Source organism: Rhagoletis pomonella, unplaced genomic scaffold (genome assembly GCF_013731165.1).
Source record: "Rhagoletis pomonella isolate Grant_MI unplaced genomic scaffold, Rhpom_1.0 Rhpom_scaffold_00004, whole genome shotgun sequence".
Lineage (NCBI taxonomy): Eukaryota > Metazoa > Arthropoda > Insecta > Diptera > Tephritidae > Rhagoletis > Rhagoletis pomonella.
The window spans coordinates 19,407,377-19,418,665 of NW_023458558.1; the positions used below are offsets into that span (position 1 = coordinate 19,407,377).

At 33.9% G+C, this 11,289-nt stretch overlaps 1 protein-coding gene across 1 annotated transcript in view; it reads right to left on the bottom strand.

The window, feature by feature from the left end:
* Positions 1 to 503: 503 nt before the first annotated feature.
* Positions 504 to 11,289, bottom strand: part of LOC118737175 — a 170,349-nt gene continuing 159,563 nt past the window's right edge. Inside the window, exons 4-6 of the mRNA XM_036467520.1 lie at positions 9,318 to 9,451; positions 1,640 to 1,940; positions 504 to 1,508 (exon numbers count right to left, since the gene is read on the bottom strand). Coding sequence (XP_036323413.1) covers positions 1,417 to 1,508; positions 1,640 to 1,940; positions 9,318 to 9,451 — 527 coding nt within the window. The 3' untranslated portion in view covers positions 504 to 1,416. The remainder of the gene's footprint in view (positions 1,509 to 1,639; positions 1,941 to 9,317; positions 9,452 to 11,289) is intronic.

The following is an 11,289-nucleotide window of genomic DNA, read 5'->3' on the forward strand; positions in this document are numbered from 1 at the left end:
GCGCAATATTAACTCGCGATCGATTTATTTCTTGGTCCTCGTTTCTACACTGATTTTTGTTACTAAAAAGAAATGATGCAGTAAGGTGGAAAACGCTTCCAGCTTTTTAAGTGTCTACCGATTTTTATTTTAATGTTATGATTAACTGAGCTATGCTTGGTTATGTGCGACCAGTTTTTTTCGTGTACATTCTTTATCAGACGTGCCAGCACGAAATCAGACAGGATTCTATCTGACATATCGGATAACGAAATAAAAATAAAATTCCCCAGACACCTCGCCCAGAATTATTACTCAGACATTTGTCTGATAACAGAAAATATCTGGACTATGCGCTAGCTGCCTTGTGAATACCCCAACAGTCTTACGTCCTCAGTCCTCTGACTAGACTTGCGAGTTTAAAATTCTTCCAGCAAACATAAAACCTGTATATTTTTTTTTTATAATTTGAATAAATTCACTTTATTAAATTAATATTAATCGCATTAAAAATATATAATTATACTATATCGATAAATGACTTAACTAATCGTTTGAGGCATAAATACATAATTAACATTTAAAACAAATTTAACCCTCTCATATTTAGTCATATGGAAATTAAACAATAAGCACTTAGTCATAACTATTTACAAAATATCTCGTTTATGCGCGCAGAGAGAAAGTTCCTGAGCGAAATACGAATTAAAAAAAAAAAGTCACTTGAAAAGAATGAAGCAGGAGCTTACTCTCTGCATGCTGGAGCTTTAGTTAGAGCCGATCTGTTTTAGTAGTCTACTACATTTAAGGAATGCGCATACAGTGTTAAACTTTTAAATTTAAGTTTTTTGTTTTTATGGCCTATTGTCTTACCGATGCTAAGTATGTAGTTTGCCCATTTTACAGACTAAAACATTTCATTTATCTTTGGCTTATGTCCTATGTAATGAGTTTTGTGTTTTTGTTCTTTATCGAAGCTATGGATTTATCTTTTAAATTTCTGCTTCAAGTTTCTTTTGAATACTTCCAGTTTTCAGTCAACATTTGTAGTGATTTACTTTTTATCTGAATAGGTATGTGTGTGTGTGTGTGTGTGTGTGTGCGTGTGAAAGAGTGATATATGTATGTGGAGCTATTTTCATGCGTTCATTATGGTGCCACTAAGCCTTAATGTATTTAAATTCTGTGCGAGTATTTTGTTTCCATCAATGTTTGTTTTCATCAATGTATGTATGTAGGTTTTCTTCTGCATTTTTATTTATTTTATTTATTTTTACTCATGCAATGTCATTTAAATGCTGTGCGAATATGTATGTATGTACGTTCGTATGCCATTGTTTTTGCACTGATTTTTCTAGATTTTTTAAAAGCCATAAATTTACTAAGTTACATCTATGCTCTAGGTTGGCACGGTTCCACTGTCGCCTTTGTAAGTAGCTAACTCCAATGACAGTCGGATCGTCGCAGCTGCAGTGGCCAACTCAAAAACAATAGGAAACATAGCCAGAAAATGTAGTAGTGCAAAAAGCCTGCGGAGAAAAAAAAACAATATATTATTTCTTTAGATTTTAAAATACATATTTTTATCTGAAACTATAACTAGCAGCATATTCTTAATAAAAAAAAATCAACAAGAATAATATGATTTCAAATTGCTTACCTTCACTCTCACAACTACTACTTCCAGATTTCGTCTCACCATCATTGCTTTGCCCTAATAGTCGTTGTTTGTGTCCTGCATCACGTAGCGCCAAAATTGTTGCGCGCACCTTACTTTCACGTCGCACATTCGACATGCCCATAATATCCGCCACGCATCTCAATTCAAGAATTTCACTTTTTGATATGAAACGTGGGTCATCGATGTGTACACGGAGCTGCAATGAGCTGGCATATAGCATGAAACCGGCTGTGTTGCGTGTGATTTCATTGACTTGCGGCTGTAGGCTGTTAAGTGGTGCCTGTGGGTTAGAGAAAGTTTGGCTTTACCGCAAGTATTTTTTTTTTTAAACTTATTTATGACTAAATTTTATATATAGCTTATGTGTGGGATATGGTAACCACATACATATGTACATGCACGTACGTCTCTAGAATATCATTTATATAAGCCACAAACTTTCGCTTGGCATCTTAAATTAAAATTATGTAGTTTTTTATATTTTTTCTTGGCTGAACTAAGGTATCGCCTCTTTGCATTTTTAGGGACGCCTACATTGGATGATACATTTTTTTTAAATGTTCAATAATTTTTGGCGAGCTTTAATTTATTGACATTAGTGTTGTAACTTAGTGACATAAGAAATGAGATCTGATGGATATGCACGATAAGGGGTGGTACTAGAAGTCAAAGAACTTTGGAACGAAAAAAAAACATGCTGCCTTGAGACAAGAACATCGACGAAATCCTAGGGAGAACGTAATACGTTAGAGAGCATCAGTGATACCGATAGACTGAGTATGTTGTTGGTGAAGAACTACTCCGGCCCATCAGTCCTTCGTAGTGCCACCGATATATTCACAGAGATGGAACCTTCAAACAAAAGTATCCGTAGTTGAAAGTTGAATGATCAAAGTCTATGATTTCTAAACGTTCATAATATCTGGGAAATAAATATAGAAAAAAATAAAAAATAAAATAAAAAATGCAATTGCATTGCCTTTTAGTCTTGCAAGCAGATTTTTTGGAAAACGCGGAGTACAAACTCAAAAATGGTACTCTAGGTGTACATAGAAGGGGTGCCCTATTTTACATTGACATTCATATAATGTACCCCATTTCAGAGTCTGCTTTCAGATTCAAAAAGTTGGGAAATTAAGAACTCCTGGACATAGTAGAATAACTAGTCTAGTCCCGTCGAAGATAAGCGAGCAGCACACGACCTGAAAAACTAAATCCTTTAGGATCTTCGGGCGAACACAAAACCACTGTCTACTATCGCGATAATTGTTATTTTTTATATTTAAATAACTTATGGCTGTATAAGATGATAAAAACATTACAATGTAGGCAGGCAGTCTGACGTTTTCAAACAATTAAATAGAAATGCGCAATGATTTTTTTATATAAAAAATATGGTAAAAAAGAATGTTACTCATACGCCACGTACGATATTGGTGCCCTATAGCCCGTCTGGTCGTTTCAGTAATACATACTTTACCTATGTATGACATTCAGAGGCATATGCGATTGATATTAATACGAACCTAACGCATCTGTGAATTTCTATGTTCGTCATCGTTATTACAAAAACTTTCATAAAATTTTTAAAAAAGTATTCACTGTTTATTTGGAAAATGTTTAATTTGAGTCGGCGTTTTTGCCGATATAGCAAATTTGTTGCAGTTCAACAGAGCTCCTTTAATTAGGTAAACTGAACTGCATACAAATTTTGATATCGAAAAAATAACCAATTCATTTGCGAGCTTTTTTTTTCTATATAGTTCGCATCAGAATCGAGTAACCTAGCTTATTGCATACTAATTTTTTTTTAAGTCTTTTTAAATTTAAAATCTTTATGTATTATGTAACTAAATAAACCTTCCATTGAAGCTTACAGCCCCTGATTGTCTCTACAAAAACCTGCTTGTTACCATTAAATGAGAATTTATTTTAATTTGTTAGATTTAAATTTTAGTCAGTTTCTGAAATGTCATTCTTCTCATTCACTTGCCAAGGTGGTTGTGTCCATTGAGGGCTTATGGAATTACATTTAACCATCGCAAGTACATTTGCTTTTGAAATACATACATATGTATTACATGCTTACATATACATACACACATCTATATAACTGCACATAGTACTCGTATGTATATGAAATTGAATTGCATTCATTCACAGTTTGAAGAACTTGTACATTTTATGGGCACTCAAGAGTGCACTTCACATTTGAGTTGCCAGCAAACGTAATCAAATGTACACATTCATACCTACATACATATGTATATAAATGCATATATGCATATGCGTACATACATACATATGTATTTATGCATGTCCACTTTGACTTCTGTGGCATGACATCACCAACAATTTTACAAACCAAAGGCAATGTGGAGACACGATGAAATACATTTGTATGTACATTTGTATGTCTATTTGTGTGTGTGGAAAAGAAATAACTGAATTCATATACATACATACATACATGTGTATACATACATATAAGTTCAGATGTGGGTACATTAGCACTTAAGGAAGTTAGTGGAATTACGTCGTCAAAGTTAAAAATTCTTTTGAAACGGAATTTTTATGTAGAGAATACAGGTGAGATTTTTTGTTCTCTTAATGAAGTAATTCTGCTTTGCCTCTTGGCTTGAAATGGAAATGTAAAAGCGACATTGCAAATTGCTATGGAAAAATATAACGATGAGCATTTTAAGTAGCTGTAGTGTTGTGCAAAGTAAAACGATTAAGAGGAAGATTGAAAAATTGTCATTTTACATGTACATAACAGTGTATTTATGTGCGTCTGTGAGATTGTGTACATGACAGTGTGCATGTATTGTTATGGCAGTTTGAATGAACGGCATAAAATGTAATGAAGATTGCTTATTAATAAGAATGGAAATTTTAAATATAAGCTGGCTTGTAAAGGTGGGTGTTAATTAGTGTTTCGGTTACCGGCTTACCGGCAAATATCTTGGTAGATTCTATGGCCCTTTGTGGAACAGGAGGCTTTCTATGTACACCCAGAATGGAAGTCAGAGTGCCACATTCCGATCGAACGTAAATTAATGAACCCGTCGTCATTGTTTGGAACAGAAATAAATAGTTTAAGAGTCTATTTCGACAAACGAAAAGTGAGCTTTATTGGGTCTCCTGTATAAGTATAGGGGTATACGAAAGCCTCTGAGGCTTGCAAAACAAAACCAGAACTTCAAGTTAGATACCTTAACAAGATGTGCGATGGAACGTACTAAGAGGATACGTAGGAAATTGTGAGTTTTAAATGGCAAAATGCAAGCAAATACTATACTTATTAGTAAAAATTTCCGAGGATTTGCGGGCCTTTATGCGTTGACAAGGGTTAAAGCCACAGGCTATGGAACGATGAACTGTATGAGCTTTACAACGACATGGACATAGTGCAGAGAATTAAAATACAGCGGTTCCGATGACTTGACCATGTAGTTCAAATGGACACCAACGCTCCAGCTCTGAAGTATTCTACTCGGAACGCGCTGGTGGTAGAAAAGGACGAGTGGGCTCCCACTGCGATGGAAAGACCAGGCCGAGAAGGACTTGGCATCACTTCGCATTTCCAATTGGCGTCAGTTGGCACAGAAAAGAAACGACTGGCGGGAGGGCTTTGTTGATCTCTGCCATAATCGCTTAGGTGGTTACAGCGCCAAATAAGAAGAAGAGAAGTTGCCGATAGATTTCGCTCCTAGCGGTTGGAGTGAAGGGAAGTAAGCGTAGAACGAAGCGACTGGCAAGCGAAATTTCTAAGCAACAACTAAGATGAAATGAATTTTTTTTTTTAGTAAAAGACCGCATTTATTTTTTATAAATCCCTCTTTATCTAAAAAAATGTGTGGTCCTCATGGCCTCATATGTAAAATGAATTAATGAAAATTGTTTAGTTTTCTTCTAATAAAACTATTTATTGTACCCATGTCTTATTCATGGCAAATAAACGAGGTTTATTTTTACAGTTTATTGTGTAATAAAACGTTGTTGTTTACTCGGTAACTTTTAAGTAACTTTTTTTTTAAATTCTGGTCAGAAAATTTTTTGTCGTGTGGCAACCGTTTACTTGACGGTAGTACCGGAGGGTAATACGGTACAGGATGTTAGAAGGTTTATTCGGGTTTAAGTTCCACACTGACGGAATGGGACGCACAGGCTGTCGATGCTTCCTTCTCATAAAAAAACAAAACCCATGCGTACGTAAGTTTGTGCTCCAGGCGTTTTTACAGTTATGGCTTTATGCACATATCACACTCTTGTTTGCGTTTATGCACCAGGATATTTCCAAATGCATATGTGAGTGGCATAAAAATACATATGTATGTATGTACGTACGATTTCACATATACCGATTTACATACATACCTACATACACATTTATGTATTTATGCATTTTTCTCAACCAACCAGCCAGCCATGGCAGTTATGTAAGTGTGAAAATCGCCTCAGCTTCGCTGGTGATTGTGTTCTCTGCCTTGAGGCATGCGCCTTCTGCTTTCTGCCAATGCCATGCACATTACTTTTGCATTTATTGCCACTGAATGCCTTTATTATGGATGATAGCAATAAGTATGCCAGTAAGGACAATTTCATACAAACTGATATGTCTGTACAAGAATCGCATGATAAAAATAAACAAGCAGTAAAAATAACAAAAGTCAGCCGGTTATTGCTGCCAACGACTTAACTTAACAATCCTGGTGACGATGCTGATGATGACGTTAAAATATGCCGATAACGAGTGCATTTATGGACGATGCACAACTATGCAGCATCGCCGGGCTTAGTAATACACATACTGTATGTACATATGTATATGCATATGCACTTGTTGATGTTTGCATATAAATATTTATGTATTTAAATACACATGTGTATGTTTATATTTTTACACTTACTTAAATTATGGAATTTCAGGTACATATATACAAACTCTTTATGAAGATAAATTATGAAGAAAAATAAAGCGAATAAGTATTACTTTATTAAGATTTGAAAATCGTCATAGTACTAGTGTTGATAGCCGATCGATGGTGTATATATTGGTTTGTTTCGACAGTGATAGTGCCAAATATTCGATACTATCGAAAGCTTTCTTACATATGTTAAGATATAACACAAATGCCCGGTTTCACCAATCAATTTTAGAATGTATCAAACTTAAAATTTAAAATAGCACAATCTCCTAAAAATGATTGTCATTTTAAATTTTAACGGCCTAACAAATCTAGAACTGATTAGTTCAACTGGTCATAACATTATCTAAATATGCAAATGTGATTAAACTTTTTTATGATCCAAGAAAAATTTGGCAAGTGATATGACACATCCCATCGCCCGTAAATTTCTTCAGTTCTGCTTTTAATATATAAGATAATAGCAGCCAGGAAGAAATCTTATTCATAAATAACCCATTTCGCATGTAACTACCAAAACAAAAATAACATCTTCAAAACAAAATGAGATCGTGTTTTTCAATAACACATTTTATAACAAAAAACCATGAAGAACATGTTTACAATCAAATGAGTTCACACCATACATACATACATATGTAGGCATATGCATCTTTTATAGTCCAATTCCAACAATGTGAACAACATACAACTATCGATAGTGTTTAGAAAAATTCAATAGTGGCGGCAAAATGAAACCATCGATACTATCGATAAAATGGGAACTCTAACTTAGTCTCCTATCGAGGGTAACTCCAAGGAATTTTGCTTTTAGGAGTATTTAAACACTGTTTCTCTCTAAGAGTATCCGAAACAAGCCTTTTGTGGGTTTATACTGAGGTCCTCTTTGGCACAGCGTTTAGATACCTCACGCAGAGCTGGACTCATGACGTTTGTCACAGTACTGCCGATTTTCCCCCGTAATAATAAGTATCGGGTTGTCCGCGAGCCCAATAGCATTGTAATCACCTTCCTTTGGTTTTTTTTAATAGGTCCTCCAACACTAAATAGTGGGATAGCTCCAAAACAATCTCGATATCCAGGAAGGCATATAGAGAGATTTACTAAAAGCGAAGGCCCTTTCGATATTACTAACTGGATACTATAGGGCTTAAACCGAAGATTTCCCTTTGACTACGCTAGCCAGGTATTGTGCAAGTGCATCCTTAATATGTAATCCTGACATCCGAGAGAAAGAACTAAAATCGCCGTTTCACTGTATCTGTCCCATACATAGTTTCTTCTAGTGTTTTGGAATTTTTCGGTAAGTAAGGAAACTTCTAATGGCCTTAAAGATACGTATAAGTATGAAGCTGCCAAAAGTGCTTTTTCATAAGTGCACCAAAAATCGATATCGGGTAATAAACAACAAAATTATTAGGCTAACCCGATTTTTATTTGTTTTTTTTAGCGTGGCTAGGGATATTTTTGCCAAAGCAAGTTTCTAAACTATGTATTTATGTACATATAATTACATTAGGATGCATCACTCTCCGTTAAAATCGGTACTGGTTTTCCATCGGAAATTTATTATATTTTTTAAGACTTCCGCCAAAATTTTGGGGAAAAATAGCGAGATTTACGTCAGTAAGACTTATTTTAAAATATCTCCAAAGTCGAGTTAAAACAGGATTTCACTGCTTTATAAATCAAAAATTTTTACGAAAATAACATTTTATAGAGCTTTTTAAATATATTTTATTAGCCGATTACACAAAAAGGAGAAGTTTATCAATTCGTCTGAATATTTTTTATTTTAATTTTTGTATGTATGTTACTGCATAACTTTGGACCATGTTAACCGATTTCTATAATTATTTTTTTAAAGGAAATGTGTTACCTCACAGGTGATCCCATACACTCTAAACTGGTTTAAATTCGATAATTGGCTCTAGAAGAAAGTAACGGTAATCTTAAATTTTTTTATATACATCTATAATTTTTTATGATGATGCATTTCAAATGTAATCCGTACGAATACCGCCAAATGACCAATTTTACTGAAGGTATTTAAAATAATTTTGCAAATTTGTGTACAGTTTTTCTGCGAATTTCAGTTTTTACAAAGCTTTTTGCGTTGAAAATTGTAATTATCTATTACTTAATTCAGGCGAAAAATACGTGAAATATGCTGAAAAATTTAAGCTGATTTGATGGGAGAATAATACATTGAAAATTTTAAATTGAATTTAGTTAGAGAAAGGGTGTAAATACTAATGCGTACATATCATATGGGCTTGAGTGTAGGCAAAACGACTTACTGAAAGCTTTTCAAAATATTGCTGTTAAATGCATAGAGGTATCTGTTAAAAAATAGACCAAAGATAAGGCATCGAATATGACGCGACTGCACGCTCTTCGCTCCCCAACACCATGCCATGCCATGCAATTCTATTTGCCGAAACCGAATCACGCTCAAACTAAGTGGATTTTGGCTAGCTTGCAAAGCATTTAGGGCGATAGTCTGTGTCAATAAATGCAGCATTGAGTTTGTGTGGTTTAAATATATTTAGCATAGTGTATGTATAGGTATTAATGAATATGTGTGTGAGTTTGTTAAGCTGCATATGCATCATTCTGAAATGCGTGCACGTTTCTCGTCATAAATAAATATTTATGCAAATAAATAAATTTTGCGTGTACGTGTAAGTAAATGTATATACATACATACATATATCAGTCCATACCGTTTTGTTGTTGATGTACCACGTAAGTGTTGCGGCGGGATTTGACCACTCTGAACTGCAGTTAACTGCCAGAAAATCCCCATATCGGTACGGATGCACAATGCCGCTGATGAACGGATCGAATTTGGGTAAAACTGTAAATAAACACAAAAGTAGGAGAAAATGTTAGCACAGAATTCAACAGATGTAGTATGAGTACGAGCATACATAATAGGGTGTTCGATTAAACATCTTTTTTGCAAAACGAATTATTCGAACGAATTATTGGAAAAAACCAAATGCCAAATTTTTTAGTTCAGAGAAAATCGGTTTTATGGCTTTTGATTTTTTGTATAACACTTACAGTTAATTAGAAATAACAGCCAAAATATGGAACAAGTCTCAGAAGTCAGAATTCGTGGAACCGATCATTAAAATTTATTTTTAGTTCAAAAATGGTTGAGCATGTAAAGGGATTCCCAAAATATAACTTGGCAAAAATGTTTATTTTACTAGTTATTCACTATATATTATTATATCTAATTCATCGAATTTGATAAAGTTTTCAGCGCTTTTTCTTATTATGCCGCATCGTTCTGGAGCCATAACAACTCTGGAAAAATTTGGAAATATTTCTCCAATGTTAACATATATCTACATACTATATCTCATATAAAAAATTCGAAACTTTTAATTTTTTTTTTAATTTAAAGACCTTAATTCTCACTTCATCAGTTAATTGTTCAGTTTCAATAAGCTCTTTATTTATGTTAGTAAAAATATGGCAGCCCTGTGCTAAAAGCGGTTGCGAAAGCAGGGCTGTTATACAAGCAAACAGCTGATACACAAAATTGTGGTCTGTTTATATTGATCAGCTGATTAACGTGTAATATCGCTGAGTGTGGTTATTCTGTTTTAATTTTTAATTTAAGGTTAAATGAAAATTAAAAACAAATTAGAATTGATTGGTGAAACCAAAAAATCAAAAATTTATTTAACTTTAATTAATTTTCACTTAAATGAATCTGGTGAAACGCAGCCTTAGTCTACCACCATAAATAATTGTCAGCACTAACAAGCACTTATGGTCCCTGCAGTGAAAGGCAAAATTTAGCAGTAAATATTCGAATAGATTAACTGGTGTAGGCTTAAGTGAAGGCTGACTAGTTTGTTAACTAGTATTAACTGATGCAGATGCTGACCAGTTTGACAATTTCCAAACAAACGATCGATGTCGCGTCTAGTGAAATCTATAGCAGTGTCAAAGAAAAATTAAAAATGGTAACTATATCGATGCCTGTTACGAAAAATATATCGATAAATTTACGGACAATAATATCGATAAACAAGATCGATTATTATATTGATAGAAATATCGATTATTATATTGATTTCTAAAATTTCTAAAATTATGATATTTAATTTAAGTTGCAACTAATATCGAGTATTAAGTAATAAGAAAGATAAGATAAAACCATACTTGTCAATAATTATTAATTATAATTAAGTACATCAGGCTGCAAACTTATCAGTCGCTGTCGTGGAAAAAGGCTAGTTAATGAACTGGTTGAGCTGCAGAGCAAACTGGTAGTGAGCTAGTTCGAAACTATTAGCTTCACCCGTTGGTGGTGACTTTCATCGGCACGCACATAGGACATATCTGCACTTAAGTATCTACACATACAAAATTTTAAGTAGAAATCTATATAAATTTTTATTAAATATAAAATTCATATTCATATCCAATTGCACTTAGTCAATGCATAAAATTCAGAATTTTGTGAATGCAGTTGTTTATACATACATACATACATACATGCTATGCATATGTGTTCGTAAGTGTGAATGTGTGTTTATGGCTTGCAACCTCGTTTGCTCATAAATTAAGTGCATAAAATAAAATTCGATTTGTTTACGTCATAGTGGCTTATGTCAATGCCAAAAGCATGCTCCGGCATTTATAAGCGCAGCTTTTACTAATACTTATGCACTT